General features: G+C 63.8%; 3 protein-coding genes across 3 annotated transcripts; 1 reads left to right on the top strand and 2 right to left on the bottom strand.

Annotated features, from left to right (window-relative positions):
* Positions 1-200: 200 nt before the first annotated feature.
* Positions 201-3,907, bottom strand: CHLRE_07g314600v5 (uncharacterized protein). Its single transcript, XM_001700738.2, has 10 exons — positions 3,803-3,907; positions 3,607-3,675; positions 3,356-3,428; positions 2,966-3,019; positions 2,443-2,532; positions 2,198-2,290; positions 1,834-2,015; positions 1,459-1,525; positions 1,208-1,241; positions 201-1,001 (listed from the first exon to the last, which is right to left on the bottom strand). The coding sequence occupies exons 1-10, from the start codon at positions 3,856-3,858 to the stop codon at positions 844-846; spliced, it is 876 nt and encodes a 291-aa protein (XP_001700790.1). The 5' UTR covers positions 3,859-3,907; the 3' UTR covers positions 201-843.
* A 93-nt stretch (positions 3,908-4,000) lies between these two features.
* Positions 4,001-7,493, top strand: CHLRE_07g314550v5 (uncharacterized protein). Its single transcript, XM_043063858.1, has 7 exons — positions 4,001-4,246; positions 4,383-4,486; positions 4,764-4,937; positions 5,394-5,476; positions 5,884-6,008; positions 6,336-6,470; positions 6,664-7,493. Exons 1-7 carry the CDS (start codon positions 4,166-4,168, stop codon positions 6,841-6,843), a joined length of 882 nt encoding a protein of 293 aa, XP_042922426.1. The 5' UTR covers positions 4,001-4,165; the 3' UTR covers positions 6,844-7,493.
* A 110-nt stretch (positions 7,494-7,603) lies between these two features.
* Positions 7,604-19,537, bottom strand: CHLRE_07g314500v5 (uncharacterized protein). Its single transcript, XM_043063857.1, has 25 exons — positions 19,186-19,537; positions 18,855-18,985; positions 18,495-18,532; positions 18,148-18,287; positions 17,673-17,731; positions 17,238-17,402; positions 16,627-16,790; positions 16,256-16,326; positions 15,814-15,939; positions 15,465-15,510; positions 15,068-15,234; positions 14,579-14,702; positions 13,984-14,121; positions 13,636-13,747; positions 13,411-13,465; positions 13,068-13,172; positions 12,468-12,665; positions 12,085-12,172; positions 11,843-11,928; positions 11,460-11,610; positions 11,138-11,176; positions 10,848-10,903; positions 10,430-10,557; positions 9,808-10,159; positions 7,604-9,506 (listed from the first exon to the last, which is right to left on the bottom strand). Exons 1-25 carry the CDS (start codon positions 19,213-19,215, stop codon positions 9,171-9,173), a joined length of 3,105 nt encoding a protein of 1,034 aa, XP_042922425.1. The 5' UTR covers positions 19,216-19,537; the 3' UTR covers positions 7,604-9,170.
* Positions 19,538-19,723: the final 186 nt, after the last annotated feature.

The raw sequence follows: 19,723 nt of genomic DNA, 5'->3' as shown, positions 1-19,723 counted from the left end.
CCGCATGCAGTGCAGCACAGCCGCGCTACAGCCCCGGCAGGCCGGGACGCTGTCAACCAGGGCAGCCAAGCTTGCATCAGCGCTGCCGTGCATTCATTGTTCCAGTCAGCCACCTGCCACGGCCACATGCAGGACCTGGGGCGCATGGAACGCACTGCTGTGCGGCACGCCAACATGAGTGCAACCGGTGCAACGTGCATGAACCCTTTCGATTACATTATGCCCTTGAATTCGCTGTTTAGCTGTCTCGCACTCTCGCTGACAGCCAGACCATGCGAAGCCTTACGGAATTCATCGCGAAATGGATATGTATGGCTCGTGGGACGCAGTCAGGGGCACCCCTGGCCAATGCTGCCGGTGCGGCCGTCAGGACAGGCGCCACCTGGCGCCGCTGCCGTTGTCGCACTTCCGGCGTCCCATCATGCCCGGGGGGATGCTCTAGTGGGCATTTTCAACAGCAACAGCACACCCCTTCGGGCTAACAGCTGCGCCATCGAGGCATTGGGAAGACACTTGAAATACAAGAGCCTCCTCACGCACGGTGCCTCCGCCCCTCGCCCAGACAAGCTTTCGCCAGAGCACTTCGCCCATGAATCGCATGCATGGTTTGGCAGTCCGGTAGATTCCGGGGCTACAGTACGGCCTCAGACTGCAGACTTGGCGCGGGCTCAGCCCACGTTTCCCTTGCGAGGGAAAACTACCTCGGCGTAAATGCAGCCACCAAGCATCTTCAGTTTCACAACAGCTCCTTCACGCCTGCCCTCCTGCAAGTAAGCTCCATAATTCCATCTCCCAGTACGTATCACTCCCATTACCACAAAACTAACGAGCAGCCCAGGCCACTTAGAACTCCACCACGTCGGGCTGCTGCTGCCCCGGCCGCGCCATCACCACCGCCGCCGCCCGGCCCACCACCAAGCCATGCCCCACCACCCCGCTAATGGCGCTGATCTCGTCTGCGATCTTGCCATACTCGTCGTCCTCGCCAAACAGCTTGAGACCTGTGGGAGGATGCGGTGGCGAGGGGCCCAGGTGGAGTGGGCTTGAGGCCATGTAGGCGTGCCCAGCACTCAGCCCAGCAAACAGCCGGCTCGCGGCAATCAGTAACACGCCACAGCCCTCAACCCTCAATCCTACGCAAGCAAAGGCTGCCTGGAAGTCATGCCCCGCCCACACCCAGGCCGTGTGTATGGCTGTTGCCACTCACCCTCGTAGAACCGCACATCCACGATCGTGTTGCCCTGCAGAGTGGCATGCATGGGTCCGGCAATGCGCGGAAGGCACACAGGTCAGGGGCGACTTGGCGCGCCTGGTGACACAGGACCTGTCGCTCAGGCACCAGGGAGCTATCCTTCAGTCATAGAGTATCGACCCAGAGAAGCACACAGCCGGGGGCTGTCAGAGCCAGCGGTGTCGGGCAACAGTTGCCACACCAACTCCGCACAGACAGCAACTCACGTCGGGGCTGACGTACGGCATGTCACCGCCGCGGGGGTTCTCCGGTTGCCCGCTGGCAGATCTCCGCCTGCACACACACGAGAAGGATACACACGTCAGTCAACGCGGCCTGACACGGCGACGCATAAAGGACACGCCCAGTTTGGGGCGAGCGTGCGCGGTGCACCAAGACGTCTCGCATGCTCCGGGACACCCCGTCACACTCACCCCGCACCCACGTGCACTCTGCGCGCAGCCTAGCGAACCCTACCGGCACCCCAGGACCTCCAGCGCACACACGCCTCTCTGTCTGGTGGTAGTGCCGTACCAGCAACACACCCACCCCAAGGCCACTGCAGCTCCCAGTGCGACACACAGCGACAGCGGCCTACCCACCACAGCTCCGCGTCGCCCAGGAACACGTCATCCAGCTCTTCTGCCCACTCCTCCCACCCCTCCGCGCCGATCCACACGGGCAGCGAGCCGCCCAGCCGCTTCACCACCCGGTCGGCGGACGTCAGCAGCACCAGCCGCGCGCCGCTGCCCGCCTTCTTCAGCACGCGCAGCAGGCGCGGCACCTGCACCATACAGGTGGAGGTGATATGGCTAAGCGCAAAGGACAGGCCCCAAGCTGCGGATTGGGGGTGCGAGCGCGCTTGCGGAGCAGGCGGGGGCCGGAGCGCGAGGACCACGGTTGGGCACGACTTGTAAGCTGGAGGTCTCATCAAAGCGGTGGCGGCTGGCGCTGGCTGGCACTCACGTCCGGCTGCTGCGGCGCGTCCGCGGCACAGCCCAGCAGCGCCGCCCGCGCCGCCACATCCACCATGTCAGCCTCAGCCAGGGCCACGGTGGCCTGCAGGACACAGGAGCAGGCAATGCAGGGCGCGCGTGGACGGCGCGTCTTAAACGCAAGCAAAACATCAAGGTTGTAAGGCGTTGCCTAACAACCCTGCCGTGTGCACAAGCACATACGGTACACACAACAGCGCACCACGCAGCCCGCACCTCGGCCTCGCGCGCCTCCGGCAGCAGCGGCACTCCGTGGAACGCGGCCTCGTGCGCGGCCACGTCGCAGGCCGGTACCCCCACCACGTTCTGCAAGTAAGGTGAGAGCGCGTTCGCGGCACTCATCCCAGCGACATGCGCATGCCATACAATGCATTGCGTCACCTGAATGACACGGCAGCTGTGCCGCGGGTGTTGCTATGCTTGGCTAAAGGCCCCAAGTCGCGGGTATTTGTTGTGCGCTCACCTTTCTAGTAAAAGGACCACTGCTTGGGGCTACAGAACTTGTGACACACCAGGCACTACAGTTTACTCCGTGCACAGGTCTCAGCTCCTGGCGGCCCCGGTGCCCAGCGCCGTACACCTCAGTCCCCAGTCCCCAGCCCCGCGGTCTCAGCCACCTGACTGACCCCTAGCGACATCCCATGACACGAACAGCGCTTGCGGCAGCAACACCCCACGCTGGAGACCCTTGTGTTAATCCTACCGCTGTCTCCCCCCAACCAGCGCCCACGCTCGTTACCTGCAAGCTGCCAATGGCCAGGCGGCGGCCCAGTTCCTCAATGGCCAAATTCACCTGCGCCACAAGGGTTAATATGATTCACAATTCGCAGTGCCATGCAGCAGGTCACATGCGCTGACGTCTTAACAGGGCAGGACATCTTGTTGATAGTGCTGGGAGGCCGCGGGGGCCGCGGCACAGCCTGCTGTAGATGCCCCGCTTGCTCCATCATCACACACGTCTCTGGCCCACACCTGAGGCTTGGGGCCCTCAATTCCAGCTAGCATCGTTGCGGCCGCTCCACCCACGCCCACGCCCACGCCCACGCCCACGCCCAAGCCCACACCCAAGCCCACGCCCACGCCCACACACATACGGTACACGCCCACGCCCACGCCCACACGCACGCACCATCTCGCCCGAGCCCAGGGCCACCACGCTGTTGCTCGTGACGAACCGGTCTACGCACTCGCGCACCGCGGCCCTGTGTGCAGGGCGTGCGGCCGTGAGCGGGTACGGCGCCTATGCACTGTCAGCTGGTTGCGTGCGTCGCTTGCCGGGCGTGGCTGCTGAGTGGTTGCGGCAAGCCCCCATTCTACATTCTGCTCTTTGATTGCCAGACGTGCGGGACGTGGGAGCTGTCATGCACACACGCCACTTACAGCTTCGCCGCATCAACCTGCTGGGCCGCACTGCAGCGCACCGCCCGCTGCACCCCCAGACGGCACGGCCTGTGTGCATCACCAAAGGGTGTTACGTTTTGGCAGAATTTGCGGACTTCAAATGCTTGTTCAACCTGCTGCCGCGAGCAGCGGCGACTTGCGCTCGAGCCATCCGCAGTGCAACACTTGCGCTCACCAGGCACGCTGGACCGCGCCAGCCCGGGAACGAATTTGCATACGGCACGCCAGCATTTTATTATGATGCACCTTGATGCAGTGCAACGCCAGAGTCTTTTTGGGCTAGCTGAGTAGCTGGGCAGCACCATGCAGCTTGCATGTAAACTGGTCAACTACGCTTCTTTGCATATGTCATAATCCATAGCTTGAAGTAATACGTCGCTTGATTTACCCACCAAAGCTAACGGGCAATTTACCTGCCATAACTATAGTTTCATCAGCATATCGTGCCAAAGTGGACGATTACAAAGCTCACTGACATATCAAATAACGGGTTAGTATTTTCTGCCTTGATAACTGCGTAAGCAAGCCGCCGCCTGGAATGTCTCCCAAGCGGCAGCGCGAGGAGGGCAGCACTGCGGAGGGCGACAAGGGTGATAAGGGGCAGAAGCCTCAGAAGGAGGTGGGCAGGGGTCATCCATGGCTTGGGGAAACGCTCCTTGCACAGCCGTGACGCCTCGTCCGCACTGCAGCCCCATGCTCCCCCCGCAACAACTGACTGCATCCCGCATGCCCTTCACATAACCTCAACTCAAAAGGAGGTGGCGCACCCGCGCAAGCGCTTCTACCGGGCTCGGGCGCACAGCAACCCGCTGAACGATGCATCCTTTGACGTGCCCACGCGCCCAGAGGACTACGACTGGTGAGCCCGCCGCTCCGCCGCTCAGGCCCTTGTGTGCTTGTGGTATGCTGTATTACTTAGCAGGTTGAATAGGAACTCACATGGTTCTCTGTGGACCGGTCGCCAGCAGCGCTGTGGGCGTTTGTCCAGGGGAGCGGAGTCGCATAGCGCTGCGGAGTTCACGAGCCACCGTGTTCTCACAGCTACTGCCGCACTGCTGCTGACATTACGGTACACCGCTACTGCCGCACTGCTGCTGACACTGGCATTGCCGCCTCCTCGCATCCGGCCGCCGCAGGTCGGAGCACTACCCCGAGCTAATGGCAGAGTGGCGCGAGCGGCAAGCGGCCGCGGGGGCAGCAGCAGCAGCAGCAGGGGGTGCGGGAGCAGAGGGAGCGGCATCAGGGGCTGAGGAGGCGCCGGCAGTGCGGTTCGTGGACATTGGCTGCGGCTTTGGGGGCCTGCTTATCAAGTAAGCGAGCGGGGTGGTAGGAATGAGAAATCATTGAAGCTTGGGATGCGGGAGTGGCGGGGCCCTTGCCTTGGCAACGTCATGCTGTAGGCAGATGTATGCTGACGCAGGATCGGAATCGGGGCAGGTCGGCTTTGCCCTTGGATGCGCTGTAGCAGCGTTTAAGCTGCCTGTGCCCCCCTCCCCTAAAACCCTAAAGGCCTCAACCCTCAACCCTAAACCCTAAAAGCCTCCCCCGCTCTGAGCGTTGCACGCTCCACCCGTCTCCCCTCACAAGAGTCACAACCCCCTTCCTAGCCCCACGCCACCACGCCACTCCCACCCCCCATCCCAACCCCAGCGCCCAAGCCCCACTAACCCCGCCACCCCCCTGGACGTCGGCACGTTACGTTCTCATAAGTTGATCACTTGGGTACGTGAACCGCTACCCCCCCCCCCCGCCCTTATCCCCTCCAGGCTGGCCACGCACTACCCTGACACGCTGATGCTGGGCATGGAGATCCGGGACAAGGTGACCGCCTACGTGCGGGAGCGGATAGGTGCGCGGCGCGTGAGCATGGGCGTGGGCGTGGGCGTGTGGGTGGGTTTGGGTGGGTGGGTGGGTGGGTGGTGGGGGTGAGGGTGGCTTGGGGATCGACCAGGCGTGTGGGTGGGTAGGATCTGGGAACGCGAAACATGACAACGGGTTTGTGGAGGCGGATGTGCGGAACACGCAGGGCGGAAGCGCACATCAAGGCTGTTGAGTTCGGAGGTGTGCCTGTCGGCGCATCCTGCTCTCCCCTCCACGTACACCCCCTGTGCTGCCTCCCACGGCCGACACTGGCGCACTGCCCTCCGCTCCCCCCCACAGACACACACACAGACACACACTCACACTCTCGCACATACTGCACGCACGCTGTCAACGCCTTCCCTTTGTGCTGCCTTGGCACGCGCTGCCCCACAGCTGCTCTGCGGCGCGAGAGCCCCGGCTCCTACCGCAACGCCGCCGTGTTGCGCACCAACGCCATGAAGTACCTGCCCAACTTCTTCCGCAAGGGGCAGCTCACCAAGATGTTCTTCCTGTTCCCGGTGGGTGCTGGGAGGGCTGACACGGGGGAGAGGGGCAGGGCAGTGGGCGGGCAGGGTCGGGGTGGCTGCGGGGTGGGTGGGAGGATGTGCGCATGGCATCTGGTGGCACAATGAAGCTGTGGGTTTGGGTCCGCCTCGTGAGTTGCGGGCAGCCGGGATGAGGTGGGTCCCCGCCGCCGCTCAACCGTATCAGCGAAGCCGCTCTTCTTCCACCCACTCCTGCCTCCTCTCCCTTCCCGCCTCCACTCCTCTCCTGCTTCCACTCCCCTCACGCCTCCTCTCCCCGCGCGCCTCCGCGTCCCCTCACGCCCCGCGCCCCGCCCTCAGGACCCCCACTTCAAGGCCGCCAACCACCGGCGGCGCATCATCAACACGCAGCTGCTCACCGAGTACGCCCACCTGCTGGCGCCCGGCGGCTGGCTGTACACCATCAGCGATGTGCCCGAGCTGGGCGAGTGGATGGTGAGGGAGGGCGGCACAAGGCGGAGCGCGCCGGGGAGGGAAGGGGGGGCCGTCTGCACCGCGTACTGGTCGCAACCCTGAACCACCGCCTTTCTCCCCCGCCTTGTCAATGGCGGTATGGCATCCGTACCCATACCCACACTCGCGTGCTCGCTCGCTCGCATGCCCCGCCCCGCCCCGCCCCTGAGAGCAGAAGTCCAAGCTGGACGGCCACCCGCTGTTCGAGCGCGTGAGCGAGGAGGAGCTGGAGCGGGACGTGGCTGCGGGGCTGCTGGCGCTGTCCAGCGAGGAGGGCCAGAAGGTGGCGCGCAACGGCGGCGCCACCTACCGCAACGTCTACCGGCGACTGGCACAGCCGCGGCCGCAGGAGTAGGGGACTGGGGGGAGCCGGTGGAGGTTGTGGCGGGGGGGGGCGGCAGGAGGTGGAGGTGTGGTTGGCGGGGTAGGCAGGTTGTGTTGGTGAGTGGCATTGGCGCGCGGCTTGTTTGGAGGGCTAGGCTGGTGGCACCGCAACCGACACACAGGCAGAGGGTAGCGGTAGCGGTGCTGCGACTGCAGGACGGTGGGTCATGGACTCATGGTGTGGACCACTTTCGTGTTGCACTCGCTTCGTCCGTTCGTCGGACACCACGTGATGAATGAGGCAATGCAGCTGAGCGAGCGCCGCAGCTGCACATCAAATCATGCTGCATATCGAGGGCTGAAGGGCGCGGCTGGCATGAGCCCAGGCGCCCGGCATACGCTTTGCTGGCAATGGAGTCATGGTCTCATGGACGGCATGGGCGAGGCCGCGCGTCCATGTGTAGTGGTGGGCGATTGGACAGTGTTAAGGCAGGTTGGTGAAGGCCGCGCGGCCGTGTGTAGTGGTGATGCAGTCAGTCACTGCCAGCTGCTTGCGGTGCGTGTGTCGTGCCCGAGGCTTCCTGCCTCATCCATTACCCCACACGAACACACACACATCCCGCCGCCGTGCACGGACTGGTTGAACTGTTCAAGTGCTGCTCGCCACAGGACCTGACACTAGCTACGGCCCGCCCTCGCCCGCCATCCCCCCTGTCCCATCGCACACCCTCGCCCGCCGACTGCGTCCTGCCGACCGGGGCCATCCGAGGCCTCGCGGCAATGCAGTACATGCCGATGAACCGTTACACATCTCCACCGCGCCGGCTCCCCGCATACCCGCCCCTGGTCCACACACGCAGGGGTCAACCCGTGGGGTCAAGCCCTGACCCCAGGCCACGGCCACTGGCCCTTCCACACGCCAGGGCCCAACAGGAGCAATCACGGTACGGCCCACCACTTCCACAAGCCTCAATCATGACTCCTACGTCAGCCTCGCGCAAGTGGAAAGGCCTCGTGGCGAAAGCGTTGCGTTACCCGGCATGCGGCTATCGTACGACAACAAGAACACTACACACACACACTACACACTACACACACACACACACACACACACACACACACACACACAGCGAGAAAGAGCACCTAGCGCGCAGGTCCGCACTTGCGCACGTCACGGCCGTGGGGCGATAGACACATGCATTCACATACACACATGCACACCCAGTTGTGATGGCGCTCCATCACCACTGCATACGAGGCGAGCTGAGCACTCAGGCTGCACGCGCACACGTGCAGCCTGCTGTGCCGTTCCATGGCATACACAAGCCTTCAATGTTATGTATCTCCAGCCACATCAGCAGTCGACTTAGACCGACAGCCCTGCGTCGCCTGTCATTCGGCGCGTGCCGTGTGGTATGCCGCAGACAGCGGCCAGGTCTGTGAAGCCCGCAGTGATAGTGCTAGGACCCCACCAGTATTTGCAAGCGTGCCGCAGTACCCCAGCTGGCTAGCCATACGAACAAACAGTGTAAGGGCGGGGACATTCTTCCGTATACACGCACATACGTACACACCTTACCAAAAAGCACGCGCACGCGCTGGCAGTCAGCGCCGTCACCCGGTTGCTTGCAACACACCGGCGTCGATTGACGACAGTGCCGCACCGACGCAGACGATTCAAACGAGGAATCAGAAAAGAAAGTGCGTTGCAAGATGCATTCAATATTTATACGGCTTTCAACAACTCTTGGCAACAGGCAGGCGCCACCTCACCCATCTGCTGTGTGCTTGCGGAACTGCATCGGACAAGATCACATGATCCCCTTGGCAGCAGGCTTACTGCATCAATCCTCCCTCCCCCCCAACCGCCGACCTTAAATTCCTTCCCGCAGCTCACAGTGCATTCGCATCATCCACCGTTTGACGCAAGACCATACAGCGCGATCCCCAGTAACCTGCAACGGTTGCATGCTCACACAATTAGAGTTACGGTACTAGCAGTTATGCACAAAGGAAATCGCATGCCGCTCATGCCCTGCACCACAATAGCATTGCTATGCATGATGAACGCACTCCATGACGCAGTGCCGACATGTTCAGCCACAACGCAGCAAGGACATGCTGCCTTGCAACCACAAGGAGCAACCCACTCTATCCACTTGCCACCTTGCCATCAGACCCCACGCTTCGCAAGCTGCTTCAGGCGCTTGGCGGCATTGCATTGTCGTGCCGGCAGCATCACAGCGACCCCTGTCACCACACACCCGCTGCCCCAAGCCGTACGCTTCACAGCAAACAGCATTAAGTGTCTGGACTCCGCCGGCAAGCACCCACCACGCCCGCCGTGCCCCAGGTAGCTCAGATGCCGCGTCCATCAAGCATGCCGTTTGGCAGCGCGTGCAGCACAATGGGCAGGGTGTTGCTGCTGCCGGCCGTGTCGAGCTCAGCCACCGCCCGCGCGCCACCTGCTGCCACCGCGGGCGCCTCCGTGCGCCCACCTGCCACACCTGCAGGGCCGCCCACTCGGACGTCGGCTGCAGGGGCGGCCACGCTGGCCACCTCGCTCTCAAACACCGTACCCAGGCCGCCGGGCGCCTGGCCGTTGTGCTGGTGGTGGTGTGGGTCCGGTGACGGCACTTGCGGCAGCAGGCGGGAGGACTGCCCCTCACGCTCGCCCTCCTCGATCACCTCCAGCTGCAAGCCACCACGAGAAAGACACCACACCGTGTCAGCGTGCGGGGTTCACAAGCGGGCACAGCAGGCAAGCGATGGTGGGCGTCTGTGACATACGGGGCGGCGGTTCCAGGCGGTGGTGGGGTGACGCAGTGTCGCACAGGGGGCACGTGTCAAGCCGGCTTGCATGATTGGCAGCACTGACGGACGGACGGGAGCTGTCGTACACCGTACATGCGAGCTACTTCAGAGCACAGGAGCCAACACGCGGGGCCGAGCCGAGGCCCTGACCGGTGACCCCATGCCTAGCCGCCGTACTCACATTGGGCCCACGCAACGCGCGTAGGAACGCCCAGTTATTGTGCACAGTGACACTGGTACCGCCACAGCCGCCGCCACTGCCCTGCTCCAACCTGCTATCGCCGCTTGACCCAAATCCGATGCCACTGCCGCCCGCTACCGCCGCCACGGACGCCACAGCCGCCGCCGCCGCGGTTTCCATTCTGTTGCCGCTCAGCTTGTGCAGGGGTGCGGGCGTGAGGCCGGACCCCGACCGGCGCGCGGGTGTGTCGGGCTGCACTTCACCGATGGCGTAGGTGCCCAGGGTGGCTGCGGGTCCGGGCAGCTCGGCACGCATGGCTGCAAGTCGCTCCAAGATCTGCTCGAACGTGGGCCTGTCGTGTGGCAAACCATTACGGGGCAGAGGGGGCAGGAGAATGGTCGTGAGCTACAATCACAGTGTCCCACGAAATATGGGAGGTATCCTATCTACGCGGGACTATGACGTCCCTATGCGCCAATATCGCGCTGGCGTATCCGGCTATACCTCTTGGGTAAGCTAGGGGTGGATTGGGTGTCGCACGGTGCGGGTAACGTACCGTCCGACATGTAGGCGTGCTTCTCAGCCCGCGCGCCGCACCCACCCACCGACCCCCCCTGCTCACCGCTGCTCGGGGTCGTGTGCCCAGCAGTCCGCCGCCAGGCGCGCATAGGGCTCGGGCGTGAAGGGCGGGAACACGGGCCGCTTGCCCTCCGCCGCCACCTCGTGACCCAGCAGCGCGCGCGGCATGCCCTGTGCGCGCCCGAGAGGGGTCACACGCATGGTTAACTAAGAAGAAGCGACGGTGTAGTCAGGCCAGGGGGGGGGGCAGGGCTGGTCGCAATGGATAGTTAAGAGGTGCAGCGCGGCGGGTGGCGGTGGGCCGGTGTTGCCAGCAGCTGACAGCTTCTGGCTGTGAAGAGACGTGCGGTGACGCCGCCTTGCGGTCGCGTCGGCAGCAAGACCCGGCAGTAGGCCTGGTGGCGGTGCGGTCCGGTGGCGGTGCGGTCCGGCGGCCGCACCCAGTGCCCTCCGCGACTCACCTTGAAGGCGTGGCCGCCCACGAACAACTCCCACAGCGTGATGCCGTAGGCGTACACTGCAGTAGGCCAGCGGCAAAGCGGCATGGGGTTGCAAAGTATAGCGTGTGTGTGCGTAAATACGGTACCAGGCCAAAGTAAACAACCATCCCCAACTAGCGGGCGGGAAGGCCGGGGCAAAATGCGTGGGCGTGCGGCACGTGCCACTTGTCGACTAAGGGGCCAGGGGGTGGGCAATTCGTCTAGACGGCTGTTCCCTGAGCTGTTCGCCGCCATGCCCTGCATCGACTCACCGTCTGCAGGCTTTGACATGCGGCCGTGCAGCATCAGCTCTGTGTACGGTATGCACAGAGGGAGGAAACAGGATTAAAGCCAGGGCATCCACACAACGTGCCCCACGACAGAAGGCACGAGGTCCCAAGCGCAACGACGCGGGAGTCATTTGCTACGTTGTGCGGCACCTCACAAGCACCATGTGCAAAGCCCATAGAGCCCTGCCCGTAAGTCCAGAACCATGCACCCTTCCCTGCGCACTCCTGCCACGCCGCTCCTGCTTCCCGCCCCCCCCCCCGCCCCAGCCCCCAGCCCCCCGCTCTGAGGGCTGTTGCCTCTCACCCGGCGCCATGTGTGTGAGTGTGCCCTGAAACATGCCGCTCATATGGGTCTGGTCGCAGGTATCCATCTTGACGGCCAGACCAAAGTCCGCCACCTTGCAAATGACGCCAAGGCCCTCGCCGCCGCTGTTCTTGAGCATCACGTTGCGGGCCTGTCGAGTGGGCAGGTGTGTGTGTGTGCGTATGTGTGTGTATGTGTGCGTGTGTTTGGAGCGCGGGTGCAGGCTGCAATTGGGGCCGGTTCGTCAGGCGCCAGCGGCATCTATCACTCGCGCGCCAATACCCAGCACGTGTGCAGCTCAATGCGGATAGCCACGGGCCCCGTTCCAAAGTGTCGCGGGCCCGCCACCCCACGGGCTCCACATTCCCCACGCCCCACCGCACCTTCAGGTCGCCGTGCAGGACGTCGTTGAGGTGCAGGTGCAGCATGGCCTTGGCCACGTCAGCCGCAGAGTCCAGCACGCCACGGTCTGTTTAGCGGCACAGGTGGGCGGGCAGGTGCTCGGCGTCGTTGCACACGAGGTGGGGCGTGGCTGATCCAACCATTTTCAGTATCACCACTATAACATGCATGCGTCGCGAGTTGCGCAGCTCAACCCGCTCCCTGAGTCTCTCCCGCTACTCACAGTTGACTCCGGTCGCGGTGAGGAAGGCGTCGCCGTCCAGCGCGTCCCGCAGACAGCCCCGGTCGCAGAACTCCAGGACCAGCCGCACCTGCAGCACAGCGTGACCCCGAGTGCAAGGCGCTCAGTCACACACCAGGACGCTGCCAGTCACGAGCCCGCCCCCCTTCCGCATGAACACGCACGCGCGCGGGGGTCAGGAGTCTGGGGACGCACGTACACGGCTGAAACTGGTACCGGGTGCCAGCAAGCGAGGCGTGAAGCGACGCAGTTGCCGGAGGGGCGTGACGCCGCCAATCCAGCAGACGCCGCCTACCCCTTCCTTCAAGGGCACGCGCGCACTGCCCAACGCGTGCACCGCCCACGTGCCGACCCCCGGCCCCCACCTCGTAGCCGTGCACGGCCTGCGCGGTCATGCTGGAGCCGCGCGCCTGGGAGTTGGGGTCGTCAAAGCCCCTGGAGCCGCCCAGCACGCTGGTGCCGCCGCTGCTGTCCTTGCCGATCACGATGCCGTCGGTGGCCGTTACGACGCTGGCGTCATCGGACGCCTCCTCGCACACGGTCTTGATGAAGTAGGTGTACGTCTGTGCAGCGGGGGCGGGGGGGGGGGGGGGTTGCATGCATCAAGTTTACGAAGTGAAGTCGTAGCCCGGGGGGCGGGGGGCGCGGTGGGGGCCGTGGCGGACAGCGTGGGAGGCTTGGGGGTTGGCGGTCCGTGGAGCAGGCAGTGGTCAGGCTGTGGGGGCAGTGGTGAGGTAGACCGAGGCCGTGCATTCTGCGGAGACGGGCGTCCCCGGAGACCGTGTGACATCTCCGGACATTGTGGTGCTGGGACATGGCCAGAGTGCATTCATGCCCAGCACCCCGCGCAGGCTCACAGCGCCAGTCCCTCGCGCGCGCACACACACACACACACACATACACACACACACGCACACACACACATACACACACACACATGTTCACACACACACACACACGCACACCTGCACGATGCAGGGGTGGTGCATGGCGCTGCTGATGGCCGCCTCCATCACCGCCATCTTCTCGCGCTTCTCCGCTCCCGACATGTTGGCGGGCAGCACCATGGTCTGGCGGCGGCGCCCGCGGCATGAGATAGAGCAAGGACAGGAAGGGGGGAAGACACGTCAGCAAGCCATGGCGAGTGTTGGTTGCCGGACCTATCCGGATCATGAGGGCGTGAACATGGGTGGGGGCCCCGTACTTGGCCCCGTAGTTCATTCCCATGGGGCTATCCTCGGTGGGCCAGAGCCTAGAGTCCCTTGGCCTGTGCAAAAGCTCCTTGCAAGCCCAGTGGCCACCGCTCACCTTGACAGCCACCTCGGTGCCGCGCCACAGGCCCTTGTAGACCTTGCCAAACGAGCTGTGTGGTATGATAGTGACAAATGCAAGAAGGTCCGCAAAAATTAGGGAATGCGAGCGCCGCAAAGATCGCGATTTGCAATACGGTCACCAAAAGCCAGATTGTTTCTGGCCTTTGCCTCCAGTCATTCGTGCCGTCCCTGTCCTCCCCTCCTTCCTGTGCGGGCTCACCCCTCGCCTAGCAGCTCCATCAGTTTGATCTCGTCGTGCGCAGCGGCGGCCGCGCCCTTCTTGCCGCCCGTGCTTTTCAGCGACAGCTGCCGCCGCACCGCCTCGATGCGATCTGAGGATGTGAGCGAGGAGCGGCAGGAAGCTGGAACGGGCGGCACGTCCACACGAGCGTGTGTATGGGGTGTGTGTGCCCCAAGCTGGCACCGAGTGCAGCTGCCCGCCCTCTCGTCCCACCAACTGCGACCCTCCAGTCCAATGCTGCCCCGCTCGTTTTCGTTGGTTTCGGTTTAGTTTGGGCTGGTATTTACAACCCACCACCACCGCCCCACCGACCCAGCCCGCACCCACCCATGGGTGTGCTCTCGCGCGACAGGTTGCTCATGTCTCCGGTGCTCGTGCCGCCCAGCAGCATGCGCCGTCGCGCCGTGTCCGCCGCCGCGTCGGGGCCACTGCCGTCCGCGGCCGCCATCAGCTCGCCCTCCTTGCCTGCAAGAGGAGCGGGCAGCAGACAACCAAAATGGTCGGACGGAGGGCGTCACGAGGCAACACGGCGGGGAGGGAAAGACAGCCATTCCATCTGTAACAGCATTCCCGCTCTCACGGCAGTAACGGCAGTGGCATACCGCTGGCCCGGCCGCAGTACAACAGTGCATCCCACACGCTCGCTGCGCCGCTCACCTGCCGCCCCCCCCCCGCCCACTTCCTTAACTATTCATGAACTAGTTGACTTATCATGAATCTCTGCCCGCCCACTTCCTTCACTAATCATGAATCTCCCCCCGCCCACTTCCTTAACTAATCATGAATGTAACCCCCCCCATTGTATTTGATACACACCATCCCATGGATGGCTACCCCCCCGCCCAATCCTCCCCACCACCTCCAGCCGCCTCTCCTACCCAGGCCCCTCCCCGCTCTCCCCCTCTCTCAGCGCGCGGCTCACCGAACAGCTCGATGAGGTTGCGCTGCCGCGCCATCAGCACGTCCATCACCCGCTTCTCCTCCTCGATCACCCGCCGGCCCTCCTCCGCCTCCTCCTTGGCAATAGCCAGCTGCCGGTTCAGCTCCTGTTGCGTGTGCGTGCGTGCGTGTGTGTGTGCGTGTGCGTGTGTGTGCGTGTGCGTGTGTGTGCGTGTGTTGAAGAGCAAAAGGAAAACATAGCGCGCGTGTGTGTGCGTGTGTGTGTATGTGTGTATGTGTGTGTGCGTGTGTGTGTTCAACACAAAACAAACGGAACAAACGTGTGTGTGTGTGTGTGTGTGTGCGTGTGTGTAAGGGCTTCGAGGGTGAGTGCGCGCACGGGCGCGGGCGCTGCCGGCGGCTCATGTGCATATGGCATGTCCCCCACACCCCTTTCCAGCAGTCCTGACAGCGCCACTCATCCCCCCCCCCACCACCACCTCTCGCCAACCACTGACTTCCCGCCCCTCACCATCTGCCTCTGCAGGCTCTCCACGGCTTGGCCGCGGCTGCGCAGCACTAGCCCCACCAGCACCGCCAGCAGCAGCGCCAGGGCGGTGATGCCCACCATCAGCCCCGCGCGCCAGACCGGCACGAAGCCGCCGGACGGCTCCACACACAGCGTCCACCACATGAAGCCTGCGGGACCGTGGGGCACACAGTGACAGACATCGCCGAGCATTTCAGTGCATCGAACGTTATGGATGTGTGACCCGTTACCAATGAAGCTCTGCTTACCCTCAGATGCTATCCAATAGCGGCACAGTCACTGCACAAATTGCACGGCACCTTGGAACAGTCTGCAGACGAGGAGCACGCCCGGAAGGACAACCCGCCCCGGCCCCCCACCGTCCCATTACCCCACCCACCGTTCACGACGATGCGCACCGCCTCACACTGGTCCGGGTCGGGAAGCTTGGGGGGGGGGGGTGGGGTGCGGGGGTGCGGAGCGGAGCACGACAGGGCACGTCACAGCAGGGAGGGAGCTCAGGGTGGCCTCGCCACCAGGGGCCCCGGGGTGGAGCCGCCGGACCGGGCCACCGCACCCGCACAACAGCGCCCCCACCCAGTATCTCCCTCCCTGGCCCTCCCCACATCGGAGTCGCTCTCATACCCTTTTCTAGCTTTCCCACGCCCCCGCACCCCCACCCCTCCAGCCCTTCCACCCCACGCCCCGCACCCCCACCCCCTCCAGCCCTTCCACCCCACGCCCCGCACCGTGTCGCTGTGCGCCAGGAAGGACTGGTTGACGGCGTGCGGGTCGGGCGCCAGTGTGTACAGGGTGTTGGGCCGGTCCTGCAGCGGCCTCAGACCCGGCTTGATGGACTTCCAGGCGATCACCGCCTGTGGGGCGGCGGGGCGGGCGGCGGGGCGGGGGCGGCGGGGCGGGGGCGGCGGGGCGGAGGGGTTACATTCATGATTAATTAAGAAGTGAAGTCGTAGGCAGGGGATGGGAGTGGCAGGGAGTGGGAGGGAAGCACAGCGTGTGGCTGCTCTGGGCGGAGGGCGATACAGAGCAGGGACAGGGTTCCGCGGTCATCACGTCCCAGCCCCTGTCAGCGTGCGTGCCTGGCCCGCGCATGCGCCCGAGAACGACAAACGACACCTCGCCCGCGTGCCTGTCCATCCCCTCACGCAGCAGCCCCCGCTGCCCACTCACGTTGCTCCAGCCCCACCAGGTGCGGCCGTCGCGTGTGTTGCACACATCGTGCGGGCACAGGTGCAGGTGGTCTGGTGGGGGGTTGGGGGCAGTCGGCCAGGGGGGGACGACGGCATGTGTGAGAGGCTGAAGGCCGCGTGCCACCCGGGGAGTAGTCAGGGCCACGGCAAAAGCCAGGGCACACATGCAGGTGCAGCAGCAGCACGCAACGGGAGTGTCGCCCACCCCACATGCCGTACCCGCGTGGCCTCAACTTCCAGGGGCCCCATCAATGCCAGGACTGCAAGTTAATACGGTATGGACAGGGAATCGACACTCACGCCCCCCCCGACAGCCCTCAAAACGACAGCATTCGCTCGCCCGGGACTCACTTGCAGGCAGCTGCCAGGCCTCTGTGACGTTTCCCCCCGGCGGCACCGGCAGGAACACGCTGTGCCGCACCACGAACCCGCCCTCCTCCAGCTCCCCCGGCGCGAACCACGGGCCCAGCAGCGGCACCGAGCCGTTGCTCATGATGCTGCCGTACTCCTCATCGCTGCGAGGTGCCGCACACACACAAAGCACAGACACACACACAGACACATACACACACACACACACACGCCGGTGACGAGGCGTAAGAGGGCATTGTTACCAGGAGAGATGGATGGCGTGTTGGCCACAGGAGCCGTTGGCCGTTGACCGGTTCCCTTCCTGGCCCCCGCCGCTGCACTCACACTCTCCCCCCGACACCCAGTTCCTATCCCTGGCTGCGGCACGCCTGCACGCCAACATCTGCCCTCCTGCACCCGTCACGTCAACACACACACGCGGGCTTTCGTTTCGTTTTTTTCACACACACACAAACACACACACACACATATACACACACCGGCACGCCGTGAGCCAACACGCCAGCCCGCACGCATGCATGCATGCGCATGCCAGCCCGCACACGCGGACACGGGCGCCACAGACACAGATGCGCGCACATGTCACGCACCAGCAGTCCGGGTGGCGTGAGGGGTCCAGGATGTCCAACCCCAGGTCGAATCCCACAAAGAACGCATCCCGCTCCTCCGCCGTCATGTTGACGGTGTAGGACGGCATGGCCATGGACCCCACCACACCCGCCGGGCACAGCTCAATCTGGTAATACGGGTTGGTCCTGGCGGTGGCAGTTGAGGTGGGGCCAGCGAGGCAGGCCGCGAATAAGGCGCGCGCGTGTTTGTGATCTTGAGTTTATCAGGCGACTGTCTTGCGCAAGGTAGGAATGGCTCACAAAGCGTACTCTGAAGCCCTCCATCCCAGCTTCTGTTGCAGCATCGCCACCGCTTCAATGTCCTGCTGCACTTCCTTCCTTCCCTTCCTCTCTCCCTCCCGCCCTATATCCTTGGGCTCGGGCACATAACCCTCCCTCCCTCCCGCCGCAGCTCACTTGTAGATGGCCTCCGCATGCAGGTAGAAGGTCTCCATGATGGTGGGCCAGTGCGGGTTCTGGCGAACACGTGGAGAGGAGACGAGCAAGGCGGCGGAGGCGGGTTGGCGGCACAAACAGCGACACGGCATGATGGTGGGTGACACCAGTTGGGGCAGGCTGGAGTGCAAGTGCCACGCCCTACCTCCTGCCCCTGACCCGCTTCCAGGTGTGGGAGGGGGTCCCGACAGGCTGCTGCGCTATGCTGGGCCCTGCCCCCATGACCTAACACAGGCAAGGGCTTGGAATGGCTACCCCGCCCACTCATCCACCCGGGCTGGGCCTCCCTCCCTGGCAGCATTTCGCCGGCTACCAACAACCGCACGCACCGCACCCTGCCCCCGGCCCTTTTCCCGTATGCCACCAACGTACGACACACGCCACGCCACGCCACGCCACGGAGCGGTCACGTGGCGGCGTACGGAGCGGCACGTACCACGTACGGCATGTTGGCGAGCGCCAGTGCCGGGGCCAGCAGGTGGTCCAGCATCGTCTCTATGGAGCGCGCGCTGCTGCGTGCCAGGTCGGCAGCGGCCGAGCGCGCAGTGTGGGTCACACCGCGCGCATAGTAAACGGCTGTGAGGGGCGAAACGGCAGGTCAAGCAGGGCGTCGAGAGGGTTGGAGAGGCGTGGAGGCGGGCCGGCAGGGGCCGTGCGCAGGCGGCGCAGCTGAGTGCGTGCGGCCTGCAGCTGACGCCGCGGGGTTCGGTCGTACACGCCATAACCGTAACTGTCAGGTCCCTGACAGGTCCGTCTGTAACCCTGTAGTGTCGGCCCACCTACCTCCCACAATGCCCAGCACCTCCACCAATACGAAAACCCTGTGTGCGCAACGGAAATAAGTGCAGGTCAGGAGGTGCAGTTTTGCGGTGGGCGGGTGTGGGCTGTGCCGAGGCCTGGCTGCCCCGCACCAGGTCTGCACGTCGGCGGTACCCCGCCCCCAGCGGCCGAGGCCTTTCTGCAAATGCCAGAAGCTGGCGTGATAAGAGCTACATTGCGTGTGAAGCTGGTCCCCAAAGAAGCATTTGCAGGTGTACCGCAAACAGCAGAATCCGGGCCCTGAAGCGAAACCCAGGTGGCCCTAACCAGGACGGCCGCATTCTCCCTGCACAGAGCCACACACACGCGCCCCAAGCCACCCACCCCAAAGCTATCCAAACGTAGGCAGGCCAGGGGCAGAAAAGGCATTTAAGCCGGGCTTTGAAGGGGGCGTTCTTGTCGGGAAGCAAGAAGCTGGCCTGTTGCCGAGGGGCAACACCCAGCGCCAAGGCTGCCTGCGCCAGCCCCAAAAAGCCGAATATGCGTTTGTCAGCGGCGGCAACCGACCTTGGGAGACCCAAAGAACAGAAAGAAGTAGAAGTGTCACTGAACGGGCTAGGCCCTCGCAGCCCGGGTCAGTCGTTTTCGAATCCCCGAATGCGGTTCACCCGCCTCTCCCGTTCTTCGTAAGCCGCAGTCTTCGCGCACGACTCACCACTGGGTCTGTTTCCAAGCCGTTCTTCATGCATCCCCCGCTGCTGTCGGGCTCCCCACTGTGGCCCTCATTTGTTGCCGAGCTAAGCCGTGGCACCAAGGCTTCGCCATGACGTGGTGTTGCAACAACTTCCACAACGTTACCATTCTCAGTAGACGCAGGCCCAACAACCGTAGCCGCGCCGGGCCCAGTTTCGCCGGAGGAGAAACGCCCACTTGCCGCAATAGATACTTGTGTAATGTCAATATCACGCGTGACAATGATTCCATCAAGGTCCTGCAAAGGACCCTCTGCGGTCGACATTTAGAAGCTGTAGAGAGTTAGGTCTTGTGGCGCTTCATAATAATTGAGCATTTGGTATTGGCAACAAAATATAACATGCGTATAACTAAGCAAGGATGCTGTTTTGGTGGAGCGGACGATCTAGAACTGGCCGGGATAGGCACTGATCAGGTAGATACAGTGCAAGTCGCTTTCAATTTGCCGCTTTGGCTGTTTCTTGACCATCGCTTTTGGTGTTTCCCTGGACCCCCGCCCC

The sequence above is a fragment of the Chlamydomonas reinhardtii genome, chromosome 7, assembly GCF_000002595.2.
Source record: "Chlamydomonas reinhardtii strain CC-503 cw92 mt+ chromosome 7, whole genome shotgun sequence".
NCBI lineage: Eukaryota > Viridiplantae > Chlorophyta > Chlorophyceae > Chlamydomonadales > Chlamydomonadaceae > Chlamydomonas > Chlamydomonas reinhardtii.
The sequence above is the reverse complement of the archived record's forward strand: the minus strand, read 5'-3'. Positions and strand labels throughout refer to the sequence as shown.